The sequence below is a fragment of the Gopherus evgoodei genome, unplaced genomic scaffold (assembly GCF_007399415.2).
Source record: "Gopherus evgoodei ecotype Sinaloan lineage unplaced genomic scaffold, rGopEvg1_v1.p scaffold_44_arrow_ctg1, whole genome shotgun sequence".
Lineage (NCBI taxonomy): Eukaryota > Metazoa > Chordata > Testudines > Testudinidae > Gopherus > Gopherus evgoodei.
In genome coordinates, this window is record NW_022060065.1 from 628,975 (window position 1) to 653,821 (window position 24,847).

The 24,847-nt window shown below is 44.2% G+C and overlaps 1 protein-coding gene across 2 annotated transcripts in view; it reads right to left on the reverse strand.

The window, feature by feature from the left end:
- Positions 1-24,847, reverse strand: part of TRAPPC9 (trafficking protein particle complex 9) — a 742,651-nt gene that overhangs the window by 589,631 nt on the left and 128,173 nt on the right. For both annotated transcript variants that reach the window (XM_030546427.1, XM_030546428.1), the window contains exons 13-14: positions 21,871-21,997; positions 9,566-9,698 (exon numbers count right to left, since the gene is read on the reverse strand). In XM_030546427.1, the coding sequence (XP_030402287.1) occupies positions 9,566-9,698; positions 21,871-21,997 (260 nt within the window). The remainder of the gene's footprint in view (positions 1-9,565; positions 9,699-21,870; positions 21,998-24,847) is intronic.

Below are 24,847 nucleotides of genomic sequence, written 5' to 3' on the forward strand. Positions count from 1 at the left end.
GGGGACCCTTCCCTTGGAACTCTATGCAGAGGGAGACGGGGACCCTTCCCCCAGAGTCCCCTCCTGCACCCTGAACCCTTCATCCCCAGCTCCACCCTAGAGCCCTCAACCCCAGACAGAGCACTCGCTCCTGCACCCCATCCTCTGCCCTACCCTGGGCCACCTCCCACACTCCTTACCATAGGCTTACTAAAGCTAGTGTTAGTTATGTAAAGTGGGTTAAACTCTAATGTATTGCATTATGATGATTTTATGAAAACTCTAGCCAAAAGATATAATTACATTGGGTCACCAGCAGTTTTCTTCAACTGGGTCACGAGGAAAAAAGTTTGAAAACCACTGCCCTAGAAGATCTAAATGCCTGATTTTGTAAAGATGATCCCTGGATTCCCTATGAGACCACTACAGCTCATAAGAGTGAGTGTAAAGTGAATGAGAGGTAGATAGTCCCTGCTATATTCAGCAATTGGGAGGAAAAGATATACTTCATCCAACAGCGGAGCTACCGTCTCATGTCCAAGAGTGCTCTCAGATCCCACTCACAACCTGAACAGATAAGCACATTGGTATGCGGTAGTATTAGTAAGCAGTACCAGGGCAGTAGCACTACTAGTGGCAGAAAAAGCGGTTACTAACCTTTTGTAACATGTTCTTCAAGATGTGTTGCTCATGTCCATTCCATAATAGGTGTGTGTACACCACATACATAGTTGCAGGAGATTTGTTCCTTAGTGGTATCTGGTGGGCTGGCTGTAGCACCCTCTCAGTTCCTTCTTGCCAGTAACTGACAGAAAGGTAGCAGGATGGGTCATGGAATGGACATGAGCAACACATTTCGAAGAACAGTTAGGAAAAGTTAGTAACTGTTTTTCTTCAAGGGCTTGCTCATGTCCATTCCATGCTATGTGACTCACAAACAGTACCCTAGAAGGTAAGCTCGGAGTTCATGGATGTGCTGACTAACACAGCTCTCCCACAACTGGCATCATCTTGGCCTGTTGGCAATGGCACAGTGGGACATGGAAGTATGAGCTGTAGACCAGGTTGCAGCTCTGCGGATGTCCTAGATTGGTACCTGCACAAGGAACACTGCTGACAAAGCCTGGGGTTCTTCTGGAATGAGTGATCAAGATGGCTGAAGGCAGGATGTTCACCTGCTCGTAGCAAGCCCAAATACAGGCAGTTATCCAGGATGAGAGACTTTTGGTTGACACAGGTAACCCTCTCATCCTTTCCACTACTGCTACAAGAGTTGAATGGATCTGTGGATTAGTCTTAATATAAAAGATGAGGACCTGCCTAACATCTAACGTATGAAGCCATCATTCCTCAGCTTTTGTGAAGTTTTGACAGTAAGACAGGTAGAAAAATGACCTGGTTGTTGTGGAACTGACACACCAACTTTGGCAAGAAGGCAGGATAGGGGCACAGTTGGAACCTGTCCTTGAAGAACTCCATGTAAGCTGGCTCTTATTTAAGGGCCCTGATCTCAGAGACCGTTCTGGCAGAGGTGATCACCACCTGGAAAGTGACCTTCTAGGAGAGAAGTAGTAGGGAGCATGATGCTAAAGGCTCAAAGGGAGGGGGCCATAAACCTGGTCCTGTCAAGGCTTAAGTCCCATGGGCTGGGTCAGTTTGTGAACCTGAGGATACAGTCATTCCAAAACCTTGAGAAATCAGACCATCATCTCATGGGAGAACACTGATCTGCCATTCACAGGAGGCTGAGATGGCTGCCTGATGAACCTCAATACATGAGAGTGCCAGACCTTGCTTCTTTAGGTGGAGAAAATAGTCCAGGATAGACTGAAGAGAAAATCTAGATGGAGAGAGGTCTTGTTCAGTGGCCCAACAAGTTAAATGTTTCCACTTGGCCAAGTAGATAGCACTGGTGGAAGGTTACTACTTAGCATGACTAGTTGAACCTGTTCAGAGCAGACTTGTTCTTCAGAATTCAGACAGGCAGTTAGGTGCAGGGAGGCAAGGTTTGGGTGAAGTAGCCAGCCACGATCTTATGAAATCAAGTCAGGGCAGAGTGGGAGCAAGAGTGGAGCTGCCACTGAGACATCCAGAAGCATATCGAACCAATGCTAGCATGGCCATACCAGTGCTATCAGGATAAAACTTGCCTTCTCCAATTTGATTTTTAGGAGAACCTGTGAACTAAGGGGATTGGTGGAAAGGCACACAGAAGGCGATCTGCCCACAAAACCGGGAAGGCATCAGAGAGGGAGCCCATGCTGTGCCCGAGCAGCAAACAGAACTGATGGTATTTCCTATTCTGCCTGGCAATGAACAGGTCCCCCTTGGGAGGTCCCCACCTCTGAAAGGTAACACTGACGACCTCTGGGGGAAGGGACCATTCATGCTGAGAGAAGGACCCGCTAGGGTAATCTGCCAACGTGTTCCGGGCTCCTGGGAGGTCAGACGCCTCGAGATGAATGGAGTGTTTTGCACAGAAGTCCCATAGATCAACCACCTCCTGATACAGGGCGGAGGATCAGTGCCCTCCTTGCTTGTTGATATAAAACATGGCCACTGTATTATCTGTCAGGACTTGAACTACTTTGCCTGAGACTTGGGGAAGGAACACTTGGCAAGCTAGGCATACTGCCCTGAGCTCCCTGACATTTACGTGCAGGAAGAGTTCTTCAGACCAGAGGTCCTGAGACTAAAGGTTGTTGAGGTGGGCTCCCCACCCTAGGCCGGACGCATCCGAGACTAAAGACACTGATGGCTATGGGGACACGAAGGACATCCCCCATCATTACTGACTTTGGCTCAGGGAAGTGAAAACAGGCAGAGGAATGGTAAGTACTGAGTCCAAGTGATGTCTGCTCAGGGACTAAACTGACTCTAGCCACACATGAAGGGGCCTGAGGCACAGTCTTACATATTGAATCACGTTAAGTGCATGCCGCCATGTGACCCATAGCTTGAAGCACATTCAAGCTGTCACAATTGGGTGGGTCATGACCTTGGAAATCAGGTTTGCCATGGTCTGGAATCAGGCCTCTGGCAGGAAGGCCCAAATCTTGGGTCAAGTAGAGGACAGCCCCAATAAATTCTATTTTCTGAACCAAAACAAGAGTTGACCTCTGCTCATTAATCAGCAAGCCCAGAACCCTGAAAGTGGTTCGGACTGTGTTGATGCCCTCTGGCACTTGAGCCTGCGATTGACCTTTGATCAGTCAGTTGTTGAGGTATGGGTAAACCTGAACACCTCGCCACCTGAGGAAGGCTGCTATAACTGTCATCCACTTCATATAAACCCTCGGGGCTGCCGATAGACCAAAGCTAAGAGCAGTGAATTGGTAGTGGCTATGACCCACTACAAACCTGAGAAATCTTCTGTGACCATGGAAGACAGAGGTGTGAAATTATGCGTCCTTTAAGTCAGTGTTTCTCAACCGCGGGTAACTACACCTGAGGGTATGCAGAGGTCTTCCAGGGGGGTGCATCAACTTATGAAGGTATTAGCCTAGTTTTACAACAGGCTACGTTAAAAGCACTAGCAAAGTCAGTACAAATGAAAATTACATATCGACAAATGACTTCTTTATACTGCTCTATATACTGTACACCGAAAAGTAAGTACAACATATATATATATTCCAATTGATTTATTTTAGAATTACACCTCTACCCCGATATAACACTGTTCTCAGGAGCCAAAAATATATCTTACCGTGTTATACATGAAACCGCGTAATATTGAACTTGCTTTGATCCACCACAGTGCACAGCCCTGCCCCCGGGGCGCTGCTTTACCGCGTTCTATCTGAATTCATGTTATATCGGGTCACGTTATATCAGGGTAGAGGTGTACATAGTAAAAATGAAAAAGTACGCTAATTTTCAGTAATAGTATGCTCTGACACTTTTGTATTTTTAGATCTGATTTTGTAAGCAAGTAGGTGAAGTTAAGTTTTAAGTTAGGTGAAATGTGGGGTTACAGAAGACAAATCAGAATCCTAAAAAAGGAGTACAGTAATCTGGAAAGGTTGAGAACCACTCTTAAGTCAAGGGCAGCATACCATCCACCTGGGTCTGAGGGGGAAAGATGGAGGCCAGGGAGACCATGCTAAATCTGTTTCTTGAGACATCTGTTCAGGCAACACAGGTGCAGGATGGGCCAGAGCCTGCCTTTTGCCTTTGGGATTAGGAAATATTGGGAGTAAAACCCTTTCCCGCTCAAGTGCTGAGCAACTTCCTCCAAAGCTCCCATACGAAGGAGGGATTGCTCCTTCTGGGAAAGGAGTGCCTCATGAGAAGGGTCTCTGAAGAGGGATGGGAGATAGGAAGAAGGGATGGATAAAAACTGAAGGGTATATCCAACTGTCACTATGCTCAGGACCCATTGGTCAGATGTTAAAGATGCCTAAGGCAGACTGAATAGCAACAGACAGTCCAAAAATGAAAAGGGGGGCAGATCTGAAATGGCGACTGGTATAGCACTCTTGGGCATATCTTCAGAAGACTTGCTTGGGCTAAGGTAGATGGGAATGGTTGATGCCATTTATAAACCTCAGCGTTTTCTTTTGTAGGGCTCATGACTTGGAGGTCCCGAGAACCAAGGAGGCTGCTAGGGTCTGAAATATTTTCTAGAGGCAGACGGACCATACAGGTCTAGGATCATAGTGTAGTCCTTCAGTTCATGAAGTCTCATGCTCATCTGCTCCAAGAAAAAAAAGAGGAACCTTCAAATGGGAGATCCTGGATTGATTGTTGGACCTCTTGGAGAAAGCCAGAGGGATTAGAGCCAGGAACAGCACCTCATGGTGACCACAGAGTCCACCAAGTCAGCAGCATCCAAAACCACCTGGAGAGAGGTCTCAGCCATATTCTTACCCTCCTCTAGGAGGACCAGAAACTCCTGCATTGCCTCTTGAATCAGGGAGTCTTTGAACTTTGTCAGGGAGTCCCATAGATTAAAATCGTGTGTCCCTAGCACAGCCTGCTGATTGGCAATATGCAGCTGGAGGCTACCTATGGAATACTTTCTTCTGAAAAGGTCCAATTTCTCAGAGTCCTTCTGTTTCGGGGTAGCACTCGACTGTCTCTGCCTGTCCCTTTTGTTAGCCAGACACCCAGGAGGTCCAGGGGAGAGAGAGTACAAATGGTCGATCCTGTTTGCTGGCACAGAATACTTTTTCTCTGCTCTCTTTCACGTGGGGGCCAGAGAAGAAGGAATCTGCCATAGGGCCCTGACAGGTCCCATCACCACCTCATTGATGGGCAGGGCTACTCTGGATAGAGCTGCTGCAGCCAGGATAACAGGAAGCCTGAGTGATGTCTCTTTGAGCTCCAAGCCCAAGTTCGAAGTGATCCACTTCAAAAGGTCCTAGTGGGCCCTGAAATCGTCCTGGGGAAGTAGGCTGCTGGGACCCGCAACAATGTCATCTGGGGAGAACAAGAAGGTGACTTGCACCAGGGCAGGGGCTCCTTCCTCTCCCTCAACTATGTCCACTGGAGGCATCTCCTGGACTTTGGTACCATGGTCGGTGCCAGAGTCTGACTCGAGTGCCAAGCAGGAAGGAGTGGCAGCCCATCTGCAAGAGGCCACAAAGTACAAGTGCTGGAATTCAGGCCTCTGTGCTGGGGAAAAAACACCAGGGATTCCAGTGTGGTCACTGTACCGGCCAGTGACCTGCTGACCAGACACCAGCCAGAAGACCAGCAGTGAAGCACAATGGGGCATAGAATAGTATCGATCATGGGCTTTCATTAGTACAGAGGACTCCCCTTTGGACTCCAAAAAGGATTCCTCTCTGGGTGACCACGGAGGAGCAGTACCCACTTCCACATGGTGCTAGGACTCCAGGAACCTGTGGTGTTATCAAGTGGGACAACGGGATCAGGAGAGGCTTGCCACTGGATGGTGCCAGGGGACTCTATGCCAGTAAGGCACCTGATGCACCGTTCCCTCCTGATTCTGGATGCTGGAGCTGGTAGAGTCCCCAGTGGGGCTAGAGGGACCAGAAGAGAGAGAGATGGTCCCAAGCTGACTGATATATCTATGGAGTCAACAGCACCATCAGTATATTGGTACTGAGATAACTCTCTGGTGTCAGCAGAGGATCCTGCACCACACACAACTCCCTTGGTGGAGTCGACTGTGCTAACATGGGTCCAGGGGTAGACAGGCAGCCCAGCACAGGTCTCGCTCACTCTCCTCGCTTGTCTCTTTTGCACTGGTGAGCACCCTCTCTCAGTGCACTGCTTTTTGTGCTGCTTCTGCAGCATTGGGGATGGAGAACATTGCCAGTTGAGCGCTTCGTACTGATGCAGAAGTTCTTAGCACCAAATCCGATCAGCTCTGATACAGGTCTGAGGTCAGCTTCCAGAAGAATAGCCTTGAGTGTGATCCCCCTGTACTACCCAGTGTGGGATCTGAAGTCTCAACAGATTTTGCACTTGTCCTTCACATGAGTTTCCCCCAAGGATTTTAAGCAACTCGAGCGCGGGTCACTCACAGGCATAGGTTTGCCACAAGAGGCACAAGACTTAAAGCCCGGGGACCAGGGCATGACCCCTGAGACAAAAAGTCCTTCAACGATAAGAATTATATACACTAACCATATATACTATCACAACTTGCAAAAAAGCTATACACACTAAACTATTCACCCCATGAAAAGAGAAACAGTCTGAAACCACAGGGTTCAAAAAAAAATCTAGATAAATTCATAGAGGATAGTTTTTAGCCAGGATGGGTCGGGATGATGTGCCTAGCCTCTGTCTGCCAGAAGCTAGGAATGGGTGACAGGATCGATCACTTGACAATTAACTGTCCTGTTCATTCTCTCTGAAGCACTTGGCATTGGCCACTGTTAGAAAACAGGTTACTGGGTTAGATGGCCTTTGGTCTGACCCAGCAACGGTCATGGGTGGGCAGAAGGAAATGAGAGGGTGCGGGGCCCCTTATACCAGTGCATGCACATGGCTCCAGAGGACACCACAGCCAGTCCAACAGATACCACTAAGGGAAAAATCTCCAACAACAGCGCATGCGACACACACACATCTAGCATGGAACAGACATGAACAAGCACTTGAAGAAGAAGAGGAGAGGAGTGACTGACTGACCATGCAGTCACCATGAGTTCACTCAGAAAGCAGCTGTTTGCTTAAGTCACTATTACTAACAAGTTAAATGACTGAAGATTTCTGAAATAATGGTTTATATTTGTTTCACATGGTGTATGGAAAATAAAATGAATGATTTATTCACCAAAGCTTTAATATACTCTAGGAAAAATATCTGTGTCTGAATATGAATTTTCAGAGATAAGATTTCTCCAAATGATTCTCAAGAATTTCTACAACAGCAATTATTGAAATTAACAGATGATGCATGGTACTGAGGTAGTGCAAGGATCAAGGAGGATAGGGTAAATACTTTCAAATGAATTAGGAAGATGTCACTGGAGAACTTGGTAAATGTTACTTCAGAGGAGTGTAGACAGCACAAGACAAATTGGAGCGGATCCTGGAGGGAATCTGAGAGGAGTTCTAACAGCGAATGTAAATTGACTATTTAAGGAGCTTTAAATTTGATGGGAGAAGGACTACAGGACAAGAGAGATAGGCAAGGTTAAGGTTTTTTGAGGAAACTGAAAAATTTTCATATTGATGAAAAGGAGACAGACAGAGGAGAACAAGGGTGTGAGGTCAAAAAGAATAGAGGAGTTGGTAAATTTGGTGGTAAATCTGAGTTTTGCAATTTAAAATTCACATACACTTTTAACATCCTTATTTGTTAAATCATTATGTAAAGATTGCCTTCACAGAAAAACATGATTCACAGTAGGTTTTTGAGCTATTTCAGAATACGTATCCATATTTGACGCTCAAGTAGCCTGTGTATGTTTCAGAGACAAGATAGGTGAGGTAATATCTTTCATAGGACTGTCTTCTTTTGGTAAAAAGAGACAAACATGGAGCTCTTCTTCAGATCTGGGAAAGGTACTCACAGTGTCACAGATAAATACAAGGTTGAACAGATTGTTTAGCATAAGTAGTTAACACATATTCTAAGGGACCATTCAAGGTGATGTGGCCTGTTCACAATCCTAAGTCATAGAAGGAAAAAAAAAGGGGGGGGGAGGCTTTGTCGGTTACAGAGTATAGTAACAGACCATACACCCAGAATCTTTTTAAGACAATGATTTTTAGTGTCTAGCATTAAATTGTCTAATGATCCAGGGTATCATTAAACAATTACAATCCATATTTCTTTCGGGAAGTGGCTCCCATGAAGTCTTTCCTGAACCCCCTCTTCCGGGCTTCAAACAACTCCCAACCTCTCCAAGCTCATCATCAGAAACTAACTCCCCACAGACCAGGACAGACCAAGTCAAAGTGGTACCAGACCCTGCCTGAACAATAGATACAAAACCTGAAGACATATCTCCTCCCTGCTATGATGATCAATACCCACTCACAACAAACCTTTCAAGATCCTACACATGCAATGTACCGCATCCAGTGCACTAAATGGCACTTCTACGTGGATGAAACTGGACAGACAATCACTACGCTCTCAAATAAACTCATACAGAAAAATGATTGAACACAAAATTACCTATGAGCGAACAATTTTCACAAAATCATCTTTCCAAATCTGAGCTCAGTCCTCATCCTCAAAGGAAACCTTCCTAACACCTTAAAATGAGCCTGGGAGATTAAATTCATACATTTTCCTGGACACAGACACAAAATAAAACCATTTACAATAAAATCATTAATTAGAAGCAACATTTAACGTAACATTTTAATGAGTGCTCACAGTGAGCCCAACATACAGCTTGGTGAAAAAAACAATATATACAATTTAATACTGAAGATTTTGCTTGACTAGATCGTCAGAATGAAATGAGACTCCTTCTCTGAAGTTAATGAAACAAAGGAATTATAGGAATACCCTGGTCCAAACTCAAAATATTGTAATACAGTTACCTATTTAACACTAGTGCCAATGAAAACTTGGTAGAAACTTGTTAAAGACTCAACATCACTCCTCTTCAATTCAAGTATGACATCTCAGAGTATATACTCTGAGACCACACTATGTCAACTAGTAAAATCAAGGAAGATCAGACTTGACATTCCTAATATTTCTAGGGTTTAAAAAAAAAAAAGTGAAAAATTCAGACAATTTTTTTTTTTCAGTTTTATCATAGTATCATAGAATATCAGGGTTGGAAAGGACCTCAGGAGGTCATCTAGTCCAACCCCCTGCTCAAAACAGGACCAATTCTCAGACAGACTTTTGCCCCAAATTGCCCCCTCAAGGATTGGATTTAGCAGGCCAATGCTCAAACCATTGAGCTATCCCTATTACCCAAAGAGCAAATAAGGGCACAAACCCAGTTTCAAGCCGCTTAGATTTTAATGTACATGTCTTACTTCACTAAATTAGAGACTATATTGTATTATAAATACAGTGATCACATACCCATGTTATAAAAAGTGAATCTGTATAGCCAGAAACATTATTATAACCAATACAACATTTTCTAGTTTACCAAAAATGAAATCTGTACCTAATTCAATTTCTTACCTTGGTAGAGAGGTACTGATCTGCAGCCTTGGCAAAGCTGGAATGACTTCTACTGCGCAGCCATTTGTCTTTAATCCTGGCAGGTTATCCAGAAGACAATCACTGAAGACTCCAAAGACTGACGTATGATAGCCTATTTCAAGGGAGAAGAGAGCCAATTTGTCCTGAAACTATTTGCTTCATAATGAGATTAACTACAAAAATTTAGTGACCAGGGTGGATTGATTTAAATCAAAGTGATGTAAATGACCAATTTTAATGATGATTGAAATCAGCCAGCAGGAAACCTTGATTTAAAATCACTAATTTCAATCTTGTTTTGTATTTGTGGTTTAATTATTTTCCTAAAAAAAGGTTGACCCTTACTGGTTGATCATCATTAGAACATGTTAATTTACAGCTATGTGACTCATGTCAAGCTCTATTTGGATGAAAATTAGAGTTCTATTAAAAATGCACAAAAATAGCATTTTAATTTTTTTTAAATAAATCTACCTGAAAATGTGCTAGGTACATAAGATAATACTGTATATCAAAACACTTTTTGCATTTAAAACTGATTTTTTCAAAGTTAGTAAATTGAACAGATTCTTTCCGGTCACACCATGTCCTTCAAGATTTTAGAACTAGCAGATCTCATCTTCTCTCATCTAGGTTTTACTTATAGATTGCAACAGGAAAACTAACATCTCTGTTTTCTCAACTCTCAATTGGTTTCTTAACTTTGAAGTAACTAGTCATTGAACTGAACTAGCTGAACAAACTGAAAAGAAGAACAATCTCTCTGTGCCTGCAGAAGAGGCTATTGCCATCAGAAGTACTTCAAACAACTCTGGTTCCAGGTCCTTATCCAGTGACCTCTATCAGCTCACTGATTTGACTCTCTTTTAAATTTCAGCACCAAAGATATACAGCATATTTTTATTTACTTTAAATGATTTTAATAGGATTAAGCCTTAAATTAGGTTATTATACTTTCAAATTTAATTTTAAATAGGTTTTCTTTGCAAATTTAAAAAGTTTTAATTTAATTTTTTATTTATTTTATCACTGATTTTTGTACACCCTGCTAGTGACCAGATTTGCAAATCACAACCTCTCCTATGAAAATATCTTACAGAGGTGGTAACAGAGAAACTTTGAAAAGCATTTTCAAATCCTTCCAAGAAAGACTCTATATAAGTATAATGTATCACATTGTACAGATGAAGGTTACGCATTTACCCCTATACTTTTGTCTTATGAATGTAAGAGTCCACAATTTTCATGCGTTTTTAAAAAATGTAGTCATGAACTGATATTCTGGGACCTTATATTCTAGCAATGCTAGGAGTACAGGTGTAGACAAACCAGCATTTTTAACACCATTGTCACATAACTCAAGTTTTGGGTGCACAATCAGGATTAATACCTGTGGGTGTTTTGGGTGTACAAGAAATGCAGGATCAGTTCTCAATAGTATCCAACAGTAAAAGAAAAAATCCTTTAGCCCACCAAATGAAAAAAGTGAAAAAGATAACGCCTCATGTTCATGCCCTTAACTGATATTTAATTATGCATTATTGAAGATTTGCAGTTGCTGAAGAAACAAGTTTCATTTCAATTTTATAAGCAGTTACCTCAATACTATTTGGCGAGGAATCAATCTATACAAGCTAAACTTGCAAGAAAACTCTAGTGTTAAACAAAAAAGTGTCAAAAAAGGTATGAATGATAAATGAGAACGTAAGGACAATTCGCTACTGTTTTCTTTTACTGGAAAGTAATTTTTGTGAAGACAGTTGCAGGATAAGAAAACAAAACTACAAGAATTTTTGCAGAATAGGTTTGGCAATGTTCCCTAAAAATAAACAAAAGCAGACAAAATGTTTGTAATATATGTTAATTTATCTTAGCCACATGGAATTACCACTGCCTCATTAAATATTCTGATGTGAATACTGTATATAAAAAGAGGACCAAGAACAGCTATAGGTCACATAATGGCAATTAATTTTCTATATTCTGGTAATAAAATAACCAAGTGGTTTATCCCACAATTTGGCAGAAACACTTTTGAACTGTTCAGTTTTCTCACAGACTCAGACTTTAAGATCAGAAGGGACCACTATGATCATCTAGTCTGACCTCCTGCACAATGCAGGCCACAGAATCTCACCCACCCACTTCTATAAAAACCCCGAACCTATGTCTGAGTTACTGAAGATCTCAAATTTTGGTTTGAAGACCTCATGCTGCAGAGAATCCTCCAGCAAGTGACCCGTGCCCCATGCTGCAGAGGAAGGCGAAAAACCTCCAAGGCCTCTGCCAATCTCCCCTGGAGGAAAATTCCTTCCCAACCCCAAATACGCCGATCAGTTAAACCCTGAGCATGTGGGCAAGACTCACCAGCCAGCACCCAGGAAAGAATTCTCTATAGTAACTCAGATCCCAACCCATCTAACATCCCATCACAGACTACTGGGCATACTTATCTGCTGATAATCAAAGATCAATTGCTAAATTAATTGCCAAAATTAGGTTATCCCATCATATCATACCCTCCATAAACTTATCAAGCTTAGTCTTAAAGCCAGATATGTCTTTTGCCACCACTACTCCCCTTGGAAGGCTGTTCCAGAACTCCACTCCTCTAATGGTTAGAAACCTTCGCCTAACTTCAAGTCTAAACTTCCTAGTATCCAGTTTATATTCATTTATTCTTGTGTCCACATTGGTACTAAGCTTAAATTATTCCTCTCCCTCCCTGATATTAATCCCTCTGATATATTTATAAAGAGCAATCACATCCCCCCTCAACCTTCTTTTCGTTAGGCTAAACGAGCCAAGCTCTGAGTCTCTTTTCATAAGACAGGTTTTCCATTCCTTGGATCATTCTAGTAGCCCGTCTCTGAACCTGTTCGTTTGAATTCATCCTTCTTAAACATGGGAGACCAGAACTTCTTGAAATTTAACAGGGTCTTTTGTTTTTGGAAAAAATTTAATTAAATTATACAATTCCGTGGGAGACCAAAGTGTATGCACAGACACCAAAGTCTCCTGACCCAAAGCACCAACGCCTGGGAATTGGCGCAAGGGGAACATTTCCTCAGTACAGGGAGACACTGTTTGAGGGATACATGTAAGGGCTTTTGATACTTAAGGCGCTTGATATTTCTTGCCCTTGGGGCCAGTGGGGGCTGGGCAGTAGCTCCCTGCCTAGTTCCGTCTGGGCTGAAAAGACGGTTACTCACCTTTGTAACTGTTGTTCTTCGAGATGTGTTGCTCATATCCATTCCAATTAGGTGTGTGTGCGCCGCATGCACGTTTGTCGGAAGATTTTTACCCTAGCAACACTCCGTGGGTCGGCTGGGTTGCCCCCTAGAGTGGTGCCGCATATGCCTGCCGACCCAATGGCCCTTCAGTTCCTTATTGCCAGCTACTCCGACAGAGGGGAAGGAGGGCGGGTTTGGAATGGATATGAGCAACACATCTCGAAGAACAACAGTTACAAAGGTGGGTAACCACCTTTTCTTCAAGTGCTTGCTCATATCGATTCCAATTAGGCGATTCCCAAGCCTTACCTAGGCGGTGGGGTCAGAGTGAGATGTCGCAGAATGTACAACTGCTGATCCAAATGCCGCATCATCTCTGGACTGTTGAACCAGAGCATAATGTGAGGCAAAGATGTGGACTGAGGACCAAGTAGCTGTGCGACATATCTCCTGGATGGGTACATGAGCCAGGAAGGCGGCAGATGAAGTCTGAGCTCTGGTAGAATGTGCGGTGAGGTGGCTCAAGGGAACATGAGCCAAGTCATAACAAGTACGGATGCACGCCGTCACCCAAGATGAGATCCTTCGGGAGGAGACAGGTAGGCCCTTCATTCGGGCTGCCACCGCAATGAAGAGTTGGGGCGTTTTACAAAAGGGTTTTGTCCCCTCGATATAAAATGCGAGCGCTCTACGGACGTCTAGGGAGTGCATTTGTTGTTCCCGTCGTGATGAGTGTGGCTTCGGGAAGAAGACCAGAAGGAAGATATCCTGGTTGATACGAAAGGCCGATACCACTTAAGGGAGGAAAGCCGGGTGTGGTCGCAACTGCACCTTGTCCTTGTGAAACACAGTATAGGGTGGGTCCACCTTAAGAGCCCTAAGCTCGGAGACTCATCTGGCCGATGTAATGGCTACAAGGAAAGCCATCTTCCAGAATACACATAGTAGCGAGCAGATTGCTAACGGCTCGAAAGGGGCAGACATAAGTCTAGTTAGAACCAGGTTGATGTCCTAGGTTGGGGCGGGACGGCATACTTGGGGGTATAGGCGGTCCAAGCCCTTGAGGAACCTAGAAACCATATGGTGTGAGAACATGGAGCGGCCACTTTCTGCTGGGTGGAAGGTAGAGATGGCAGCCAAGTGCACCCTCAATGAAGATACTGCTAGGCCCTGTTTGAGAGACCAGAGGTAGTCCAAGATGGTGGGGATCAAGACCTCGGTGGGAGTAACATTATGTGTTTCGCACCAGCAGGAGAAACTCTTCCACTTGGTCAGATACATTGACCAAGTGGAAGGTTTCCTGCTACCCAGGAGTACTTGTTGAACTGAGGCAGCAACGTAACTCAGACTGGCTTAACCATGCAGCAGCCATGCCGTGAGGTGAAGGGACTGCAGGTCTGGGTGGTGAAGTCTGCCATGGTCCTGAGTTATGAGGTCTGGGCAAAGAGGCAGGGTAATTGGGCTGGCTATGGACAGGTCGAGAAGCATGGTTACCCGTGCTGCCTGGGCTACACTGGAGCGATCATGATCAAGTGAGCTCTGCCCCTGCGGAGCTTTATCAGGACCCTGTGAACAGGCGTAAACCAGTTGGCTCGTCCACGGCATCAAAAAAGCGTCCGAGATCGAGCCCGGGGAGAGGCCTTGGAAGGAGCAGAACATCTGGCATTTCCTGTTCGCGCGGGAAACGAAGAGGTCTACACGGGGAAAGCCCCACTTCCAGAAAACAGAATGAATAATGTCCAGACGAATCGACCACTCGTGAGACAAGAAGGATCTGCTGAGTCAATCCGCCAGAGCGTTCTGAACCCCTGGGAGAAAAAACGCTACCAGGTCTATCGAGTGGGCTATACAGAAGTCCTAAAGCTGGATGGCTTCCTGACAGAGGGGGGAGGACCGTGTCCCTCCCTGTTTGTTTATGTAATACACGGCCATTGTGTTGTCTGTGAACACTGAGACACAACAGCCTTGCAAATGCTGTTGAAATGCCTGGCATTCAAGGTGGACTGCTCTCAGCTCTCGGACATTGATGTGCAAGGCCAGCTCCTGAGATGACCAAAGGCCTCGAGTGCGAAGATGGCCGAGGTGAGCACCCCAGCCGAGAGATGATGCGTCCGTTGTCAGGGACATAGAAGGCTGAGGTGGATGGAACGGCATCCCTGCACACACCAGGGAGGGAGTCAACCAGCAGTCAAGGGAGCCTAGGATGCTCAGGGGAATCGTGACTATCATGTCTATGGTGTCTCTTTCCCCGTGGTATACCGAGGTGAGCCAAGATTGGAGGGGACGGAGGCGTAGCCTGGCATGTTTGGTCACGAACATGCAGGCAGTCATGTGATCCAGGAGACCAAGACAAGTGCAAGCCGAAGTTGTCGGGAAGTTCTGTAGGCCTCAGATAATTGTTACCATTGCCTGAAACCGAGGCTGTGGTAAGCAGGCTCTGGCGAGATTGGAGTCCAGGATGGCCCCAATGAAGTCTATCCTCTGTGTGGGAACCAGAGTGGATTTCTCTGTATTGATCATCATGTCTAGACTCATGAATAGGTCCTTGACGATGTCCACAAAATGGGTGACTTGTGCCTCCAAGGTCCCTTGAATGAGCCAATCGTCGAGATATGGAAAAACGTGTATCCGACGGCAGCGGATGGAGGCGGCGACTACAGCCATGCACTTTGTGAATACTCTTGGGGCTGTAGAGAGGCCGAACAAAAGGACCGTAAACTGGAAATGTTGACGGTTGGCTATAAACCGGAGGTACCGTCTGTGTGGAGGATAGATGGCGATGTGAAAATGTGCATCCTTCATATCGAGGGGGGCATACCAGTCTCCGGGATCCAAGGATGGGATGATGGTCACCAGGGATATCATGCAGAACTTCAACTTTATCATGAACTTGTTGAGTTCTCGCAGGTCTAGGATAGGTCCGAGACCTCCCTTCGCCTTGGGGATTAGGAAACAGCGGGAGTAGAACCTCTTGCCCCTTTCATCCTTTGGCACCTCTTCTATGGCTCCCATGGCAAGGAGGTCTGTACCTCTTGTAAGAGGAGTTCCTCGTAAGAGGAGTCCCTGAAGAGGGACGAGGATGGGGGGTGGAAGGGGGGGGCAAAATAAACTGGAGGTGGTACCCAAGTTCCACCATGCGTAGGACCCAACAATCTGAAGTTAGTTGGGACCACGCAGTGAGGAAAAAGGAGAGGCGGTTGTAAAAGGGAGGGAAAGGATCCTGGAAAGTAACTGGTACGCTGTCCTCGGGCGCACCTTCAAAAGTTTGGCTCTGGCCCAGTAGGTGGCTTGGAGGGGCCCAGATTACACTGGTCTACAATTTTTCAGAAGTCATCTGCTTCAGAGATAAAAATGTGATATTTATTATGTATTTTGATGTGCTGAATTCAAACATAACAATTAAAACAACTGATTGGCTACTGTTTCTAAGATATTTAAGTTTACACATTTTATGTCTATGTAGATTGTGTAGATATAGTTTTAATCATAAATCGTAAACCTAGGTCTTTTCATGTTTTTATGGTTGCTTTACATGATAATATTTCACCTGTCCTGTTTATGTAACACTTTAACAATCAGCAAAAGGGTTATGTAAATAAAATTGATTATGAAACAAAAGGCAAAAAACTATTGTGTATATAGTTTAGTCCTATTCAGTGTCTACTTGGCACTTCTTGGCTTGTCTCTTGTATTCATTAAATGGAGCATCTCGTCACTGTCCAGCAATAGTCTGCAAGCATTGATGGGCTCCGTTTGCCCTGATAGCCTGCCAGGAGATTCCACTGCTGTAGTCTGGAGCTCAACAGCTCTGCCTTACTCTTGGGTAGTTCCAAATCCCTGACAAGGTCATTCAGTTCACCTTGTGTTATGAGGTGTGGTTCAGAGGAGGAGGATGGGAGAAAAGTTGGGTCCTGTGACATTGATGGTTCAGGAGCAGAAGTTTCATCCTCTTCCTCGTCTGACTCAAGTGAGAATGAATCTGGTGCATCAGGAACCAGCAATCCTTCTCCGTGGGGTACTGGGCATATAGCTAATGGAATGTTTGGATAATGCACAGTCCACTTTTTCTTCTTTGACACACCTTTCCCAACTGGAGGCACCATGCAGAAGTAACAATTACTGCTATGATCTGTTGGCTCTCTCTCCAAATCATTGGCACTGCAAAAGGCATAGATTTCCTATTCCTGTTCAACCACTGGTGAAGATTTGTTGCACAAGTGTTGCAGCATATGCGTGGGGCCCACCTCTTGTCCTGATCTCCAATTTTGCAGCCGAAATAAAGGTGATAGGCTTTCTTCACTATAGTGGTTATACTGAGCTTTTGTGATGCAAAAGTCACTTCACCACAAACATAGCAGAAGTTATCTGCACTGTTCACACAAGTATGAGGCATCTCTGCTTACTTGGCTAAACAGAAATGTGTCCCTTTGCAAAATCAAACACTGACAAATAAGAGAGCACCACACTGTATGATTTCTAGAGCTGATATAGGGCAATCTGTTCAGCAAAGTGATGTACGCTTCGTTATGATTGCATCATCCATGACTTCTAGGAATAACATGATGCAATTCTTATCATGTATGATGCAATACCAGCTTCAGATTGCATCATTCATTGTTTTGCCTAAAAAGCAAGTACTGTCCAAACCCAGTCAGATTTATTCATAGATCCAGTCAAAGATGTATTTTAGTCATTTCTGGTTTAAATTGAGATCCCTTCCCTTTATAACTCACTTATCCTCTGCCATTCCCAAGTCAAGGGTCGCATATACTGACCCAATAGCGTATCTTGAAAACTAGAGCCAATCAACAATTTTAAGCATCATTTTCGTTCTCAGTGACCCAGAATTACTAAAGTTGGACTACATTTATTTCAGAAGCATTTTGGCTGTAGAGCAGTGTTATGGCCCCCTTGGGGTCCTGACTGCGGTCTACAACAGGCTCGACCACGCCTTCTGCCAAAGTCCTGCCTCTGTCTAGGCAGAGGGAAAGGGCGGTGAGGCTGGGGGTGGAAAGGCCAGCGTTGAGTCACCAGCACGTGCATGCCGAGAGAGCACATAATGACCCTGTTGTCCTTCAGGCTTTGCAGCTTAGGGTCAGTCTTTTCAAAAAACTGGCCTCGACCATCAAAGGGCAAGTTCTGTAGGGTATTCTGTAGTTCTGGCGGGAGGCCTGACACTTGAAGCCATGAAATGTGTCTCATGGCAACTCCCGAGGCCAGAGTCCTGCTGCAGAGTCTGCTGCATCCAGCGAGGCCTGGAGGGAAGTCCTCGCCACTTTCTTCCCCTCCTCCAAGAGGGCAGCCAACTCTTGACGCGAGTCGTGAGGGACTAACTCCGTGAACTTGCCCACCGCCGCCCAGGTGTTGTAGTTATAGCGGCTAAGCAGGGCTTGCTGGTTTGCCACTCGGAGTTGGAGGGCCCCTGCAGAGTATACCTTACAGCCCAGTAAGTCCATACGCCTAGCCTCCTTCGATTTTGGAGCCGGAGCTTGCTGGCCATGGCGTTCCCTCTCATTGACAGACTTTACAACAAGGGAGAAGGGAGGAGGATGGACGTATAGGTACTCGTACCCCTTAGAGGGCACCATGTACTTGCGCTCAACTCCCCTGGCAGCGGGTGGAATAGAGGCTGGAGACTGCCAGATGGTATCAGCATTGGTCTAGATCGTCCGGATGAATGGTAAGGCCACTCTTCTGGGGGAAATCAGCCGACAGAATATCCACCACAGGGTCCTCTATCTCCGGTACCTCCTTTACCTGGATATTCACATTCAGTGCCACACATCTCACAGGAGGTCCTGACGGGCCCTCAGGTCAATTGGAGGAGGGCCCGTGGAGGATGTCCCCACCACCGTCTCGTCAGGAGAGGAGGAACAGGAGAGGAGGAACAGGAGAGGCCAGGGACAAGCAGGTCCTGTGTGGACTCTTGCTCTTGGATGACCTCTGGCTCCAGTGGAATCTGGGAGTCTGGTGGCTCAACAGGCACTTCCTCCGTACCAGTAGGACAGGGGCGGCTGATAGTCACCTCCAGCACCCGATGCTCCGATGAAGCAGAGCGAGATAGGACCGGAGGTACCCCTTGGGCCTGGTGGTACGCCCAAGGTGTCCATCCAGAATGACCACTGATGGGGGCCTTGATCTTGGGCCTGGGTCTCCTGGAAGATTCTGGTGGGCACATTGGAGTCACTGTCCTGTGCACAGGAACTGTCCGCATGAGAGGACACCGATGCATGTCGGGATGGCCAAAGAGGGGCTGAAACCCCCTGGGAAGAGTCTCCTTCTACGATTGATCTTGGTCTGTGCAGCACCGGGAATCGGTACCGGGAGCCATACCGGTACGGGGAACGAGATTGGGACCTACAACCAGAGCAGTGCCGGGAAGTCGACCGGGATCTCGAAGCTCGGCATCTGGAGTGGCTACGAAAGTCACGGTGCCTGGAGCGGTGCTGGGAGCTGGATCGGTGCTGAAAGTACCAGGCCAGCGAACGGAACGCTGATCGGTGCTGCGAGTGTGACCGGTACCAAGAAGGGGATCAGTGCCAGGACTGTGATAGGCATCGGGACCGGCAACGGGACCAAGAATGCCAGCAGGATCGCGATCATGAGCAGTGCCATTCTGCAGTGGTGACAGAGGGTGGTCTCATCAAGGCCGGCTTGCCTACACATTGTATGACCTGCACCGGCAGTGCCGGGGGTTGAGGCAGGGCAGACTGTCATCACGATCAGCTCCCTCGCCATGGAAAATGTCTCTGGCGTGGAGGGAGTAGTGAGCTCAACCACGGCTCTCAACAGGGAGCTTTCAGGTACCAGACTCAACGGCCCTTGTGGGACCGGAATCGACGGTGCCAACACTGTCAGTGCTGCGGCAGGTGTAGGTGCCGGGCAGTCCGATCTAGCCGGGTGCTCTGGCTGCGGTGCAGGTGGCACGAAAGCAGCAGGAGTCTTATGTCTCTTCACCTGCGGGGAGAGAGAACCGTGCAGAGCAGACACTGGTGCCGGCGATGGTCGGTGCCGAGAGGCCTTAGCAGTACCGGTGCAATCCGGTACCGAAGAAGTGCTTCTGCCAGTGGATTGTCCAGAGCTTGGTGCCGAGGGCGGAGGAATAAGAGCTGCCTTCATCAGGAGCTCTCTGAGACGAAAGTCCTGCTCCTTTTTCGTCCTCTGCTTGACAACCTTGCAGATCCAGCACTTATCAGCGAGGTGGGATTCCCTGAGGCACTTAAGGCAGGAGTCGTGGAGATCTCCCGTTGGCATCAGCTTGTGACAGACTGAGCACGGTTTGAAACCCGGTGAACCAGGCATGGGCCCCGGCACCGGGTGTGGGGAAGGGGCTAATCCCCGAACCCCTCTTAACTATATACACTAACAATGTTATAAAAACCAATAGGAATTAACTGCAACTATAGAAATTTCAACTATATACACAAGAATAACGAGAGAACTACGAGTAGCTAGGGAAGTGGAGATCAGCTAAGCCGCGCTCCACTGTTCCAACGACCGACACAGGCAGCAAGAAGGAACTGAAGGGCCGTTGGGTCGCAGGGGTATATATCCGGCGCCATGGCAGCGCCACTCTAGGGAGCGACCCAGCCAACCCACTGAGTGTTGCTAGGGTAAAAATCTTCCAACGAACATGCACACAGCGCGCGCACACCTAATTAGAATTGATATGAGCAAGCACTAGAAGAACTTCTGCACGCTAGGATTATCCCTAATGTACCAGTTCCACCTGTTTAAAAATGAAGTATCTTGCAAAGAAAGAATTATGAGGACAAGAAAATAATAAAGAAAATAAAAGGAGAGAAAAAGTACAGCCCAGTGGTCTGGGAGACATCCAAAAGTTTCAGATAATTGAGCATTCAGAAAAATGGAAGTGCTATTAACAAACAAGGTTAATGAGGGTCATCCTGTGGATTCAGATAACCAAGATTTTTCAGATAAAGTGAATCTGGATAACTGAAATTATACTGGATATTAAAAAGGGAATCAAAGTGAAAAGATAGCGCCTCTTCGGAGTAAGAACTTTTTTCTTTAATTCTATTATTTACTAGTATGGTTGTTCTTCCATGATAGTATAAAATCTAAAGATTTCTGTCTAGGAATTTCTAAATGTCCTGAACAATCTGTATCGCTATTGGTTCATTCTTGTCAAATCTCTTCACTTTGCAAGAAGCATGTGTTTTCTAGAACTCAGCGTTGGAATGTCAGTCTTTACCCTACCTAACTTAGAGAAATGTATTTTTTTTATTTGATTCCCATTTATCACTATTGACACAGCCCTGTTTGGGTTAATTAATTGAATGAACTCTGCATTACAATAGACTGTGTACATTACTAACTAAATCTTTCATGTATAAGCAACTTGCAAAATCTTTGTTATTTTACATGAACATTTTTCATTAACAATATGCAGTGCAGTTGTAGTCATGTCCGTTCAAGAATATTAAAGAGACAAGGTGGGCGAGGTAACACTTTTTATTGGACCATTTTCTGTTGATGAGAAAGACAAGCTTTCCGAGCCACACAGAGCTCTTCCTGTGGTTTTGGAGTACCTTTCCCAGACCAGAAGAAGAGTTCTGTGTGGCTCAAAAGCTTTTCTCTATCAACAGAAAGTGGTCCAATAAAAACTGTTACCTCACCCAATTTGTCTCGTTCATTAATAATGTCAACTGCAAGACTTGTTGTGCACACTCATGAAGCATTTTAAAAGTATTTTTTCAATAGCAATTTGACTTCGTTTGCTAATACGTTAGACTATTCAGTTACGTAGCTTTCTTCCTTCCCCTCAGATTTAGCATTTTAACTTAGTAACAGCAATGCACACACACACACACCTAAAGAAAAGGCACGTATTTCTGAAAAGCATGGGTTATTTTCTCATTCTATGTAGAACTACCTTCTTGATGAATGATTATTTTGTAAGTTCTTCTTAAATACTGACTTTGTGGAAATATAAATATTCATTTAACTACTACATCAAAAAAATCCACAATGCCTTAAGATACTTGTGCCTATTTTCCTGATGAAAACAGTAAAAGATATAATCCTTACCATTGATAGTGATCTGCCCAGTAGTCTGAGGAACACCAACAAGGGTCACTGGGTAGAGGCCAGATTCAGCAGGTAGAGAAAGAGCTGCAGGGAGAGATTCAAATTCTACTCCGGCTGTCAGGAGACCCTTGGAAAAAAAGTCACAAATTTCTTCAGTTTATATTAAAAGTACTACATTATTTTAATCTTTAAAAATTACTATACCAAATTCCTTGGATTGCTGAAGACATTTTAAAATTGCAAATAATTATAATACTTTTTAGTAATCAGTGAGCTGAGTATTTCATCTAGAATCACATCAAGATATGCACTTTATTTTTAGTACTGTTTAGGTACCCATTACTTTCTGATTTGGTATACTTTATGGATTAAAAGTAAAATACGTGCCAGGGTGTAAAGAATAAAATGGCTCTATAATGCAGTTTGCAATGTTTTACACTTAGACTGAATTGGAACTCTGACCTTATTATTAAATCTATACTTCAGTATGAACAGAAAAATCAAGCTGTCAACACCAGGCAATGTCTAACCTCAATTAAAACACTGGGCAGAGAAAATGTATGCACAGGGAGTTAAAAGAACACAGACATTCAGTATATGCTAAGCAAACCTTCAGCTTCCTGAAGCACAAAGATGGGGCACAATGCGTAATGACTCCAAAAGAAGGAAGAAAATTTAAAGTGTCTAGTTAGATAGTTTTCAATAATGTGGCATTACTTTCCCTATCAAATTACTTTTTTTTTTTTAATATCTTAGTTTAAGGATCTAATGTTATGTAAATATTTTAACATATTAGAAGTGATAACTCCACATTTTTGTGGAATATAGGTACATCTATAAATGACTAAACTATTTCATTTATTTACATTTAAATAACAACGATGCCTATTCAAGGCACTAGGCATCCTAACATCATTAATTATACAATAAATAAAATTAAACTAAACCTCGGTAGCATTGAAATCAGTTCCACAGGGCCAGTAGAGAGGTAAGAAACTGAATTTAATATAAAAAGTTAGACAGGGAACAGGAATTAATGTAAATACCAATCTTGTCAAACTTTCAGTACATTCACAGCAACCTCCACTGCTCTTTTTCTATAAACTGTGTGTTTTGAAAATTCCTTGTTCCATTATTCTCAAAGTCTGAACAGCTTGAATGAGAAGTCTGGGGTACAGCTGCATTATCGGTACAACAGAATACTTCCATTTGCTTTACCTCGGATCTCACAAATTCATTGCACTGACTATAATTAGTCTTTAATAGATTATCTTCAACGCTCAGAGTCAGTTACCCAAAAATAAAAAAAAAATACAAGCACTTCCAAAACTCTCCTCCAGTTCCTAAAAAACTGAGCACTCAGAAGTAGAAAACAGTGTCACCTGGCTTCGCCACCTGCTAATGGTGACTGAAACCAGGTGTGCAAGTTTTCCTGTCCACGTGAGTCCCATTCTTCAGAGTTATGGTCCCCTGAAGATCCACTTACAGAGAGAACCTTTGTTACAACATCAAGAAAGAAATAAAACAGGAAAACTTGAAACTAGTCATTATAACTCATGGAAACACTTCTGTCCACCCTCTAAGGTTTCTGAATAGGCAGTTCTTTACCATATAATCTGATTTATTTCTCAATCCTCCAGTATTTGAGGTCCTCTACTCCTCTCTTCTGATGAGGGTCTGAGGTCATTAGGATTAAAATATTTTAAATTTTTCAATTTAGGAATCACTTCTTTGTAGGCTATGTGCAGAGGGAATGTCACGTACTTTCATCAGGGATAGTGTTACTCCTGTTAAAGTTATCCTCTGAAGGAAAACCTCTACACCATTGCATTGAATCCTAGCTGGGGACTTGACTTGAAGTTAGTCGGTCATAAGCAGTGCAGTGCTCTGCCAACAAACTTCCTGAGCACTTAAGCAAATCATTCAACTTCTCTGTGCTTCTGTTCCCCATCTGTAAAATGGGGATAACAGTACTTGCCTCCCTATCAGGGTTTAGCAAGAATTCCAAGAATAAATACATTAAAGATTATGAGGCACTCAGATACTTCAATGAGGGGGGTCATACAAGTACTTAAGATAGACAATACTGCATGAGAGTTACAGCTTACCACTTTTTCTTCTAATTTGATATGCAGGTTTCAACTCAGATATAATACATAAATTAAAGTTACAGGCAAGAAGACTATCTTATGACACACTAGCTCCGGAAGGTGTCACATTTTCCATTGTCCAGGTCAGAATACCCACATTTTACAATTCTCACTTTTCAATACAATTTCTAGCTGCAAACATTAGAGTTACATAAATATATCTAATAGAATAGTATGCAAGTACTTAAAAGTAATGTTTTATATTTTTCATCTCACTGTAGGCTCTTCCTCACTTCATTCTCAGCTACTATGTGTAAGTAACAGAGTGTATTAGATATTTTTTTAAAAGGACAAAATATATAATCCCGGTCCTAAACTGATACAAGTCTAATTTTAGATGGTTCCAGTAATAAAATCACTGTTATTCAGTTTATGATGCGTCCATTATTGATGACTCCATTAATGAAAACTCTTTAAAAAAAACAGTCCTTGTATAAAATCAACTAATTCCCAGGAAATAGAAAATATGGGTTTTTAGAAGGAACTGGAATGAGGGAGGTCAGACTAGATGATCATAATGGTCCCTTCTAACCTTAAAGTCTATGACGAGAGGGCTGTTTTAAAGCTGACTTTTTCTCCTTTCTGCTCTCCTCCAGAGGGGCAACAGAAGTCTTAGAGGTAACAACATACAAAAAACACTTAGAGTTACTTCTATTGCATACTTACACTGCAATTATCTCTAAGCACAGAAGCTGTTTCCTTTAGTTATCTAACTCTTTCCATTAATTTATAACTTTCTACCAAGCTTTTTGGTGATTTCATTTTAAAGTGAGAGAGCTGACCCACGGAATTTGGAGGCAGTCCAACGTTGCTGGAGGCTACAGGGT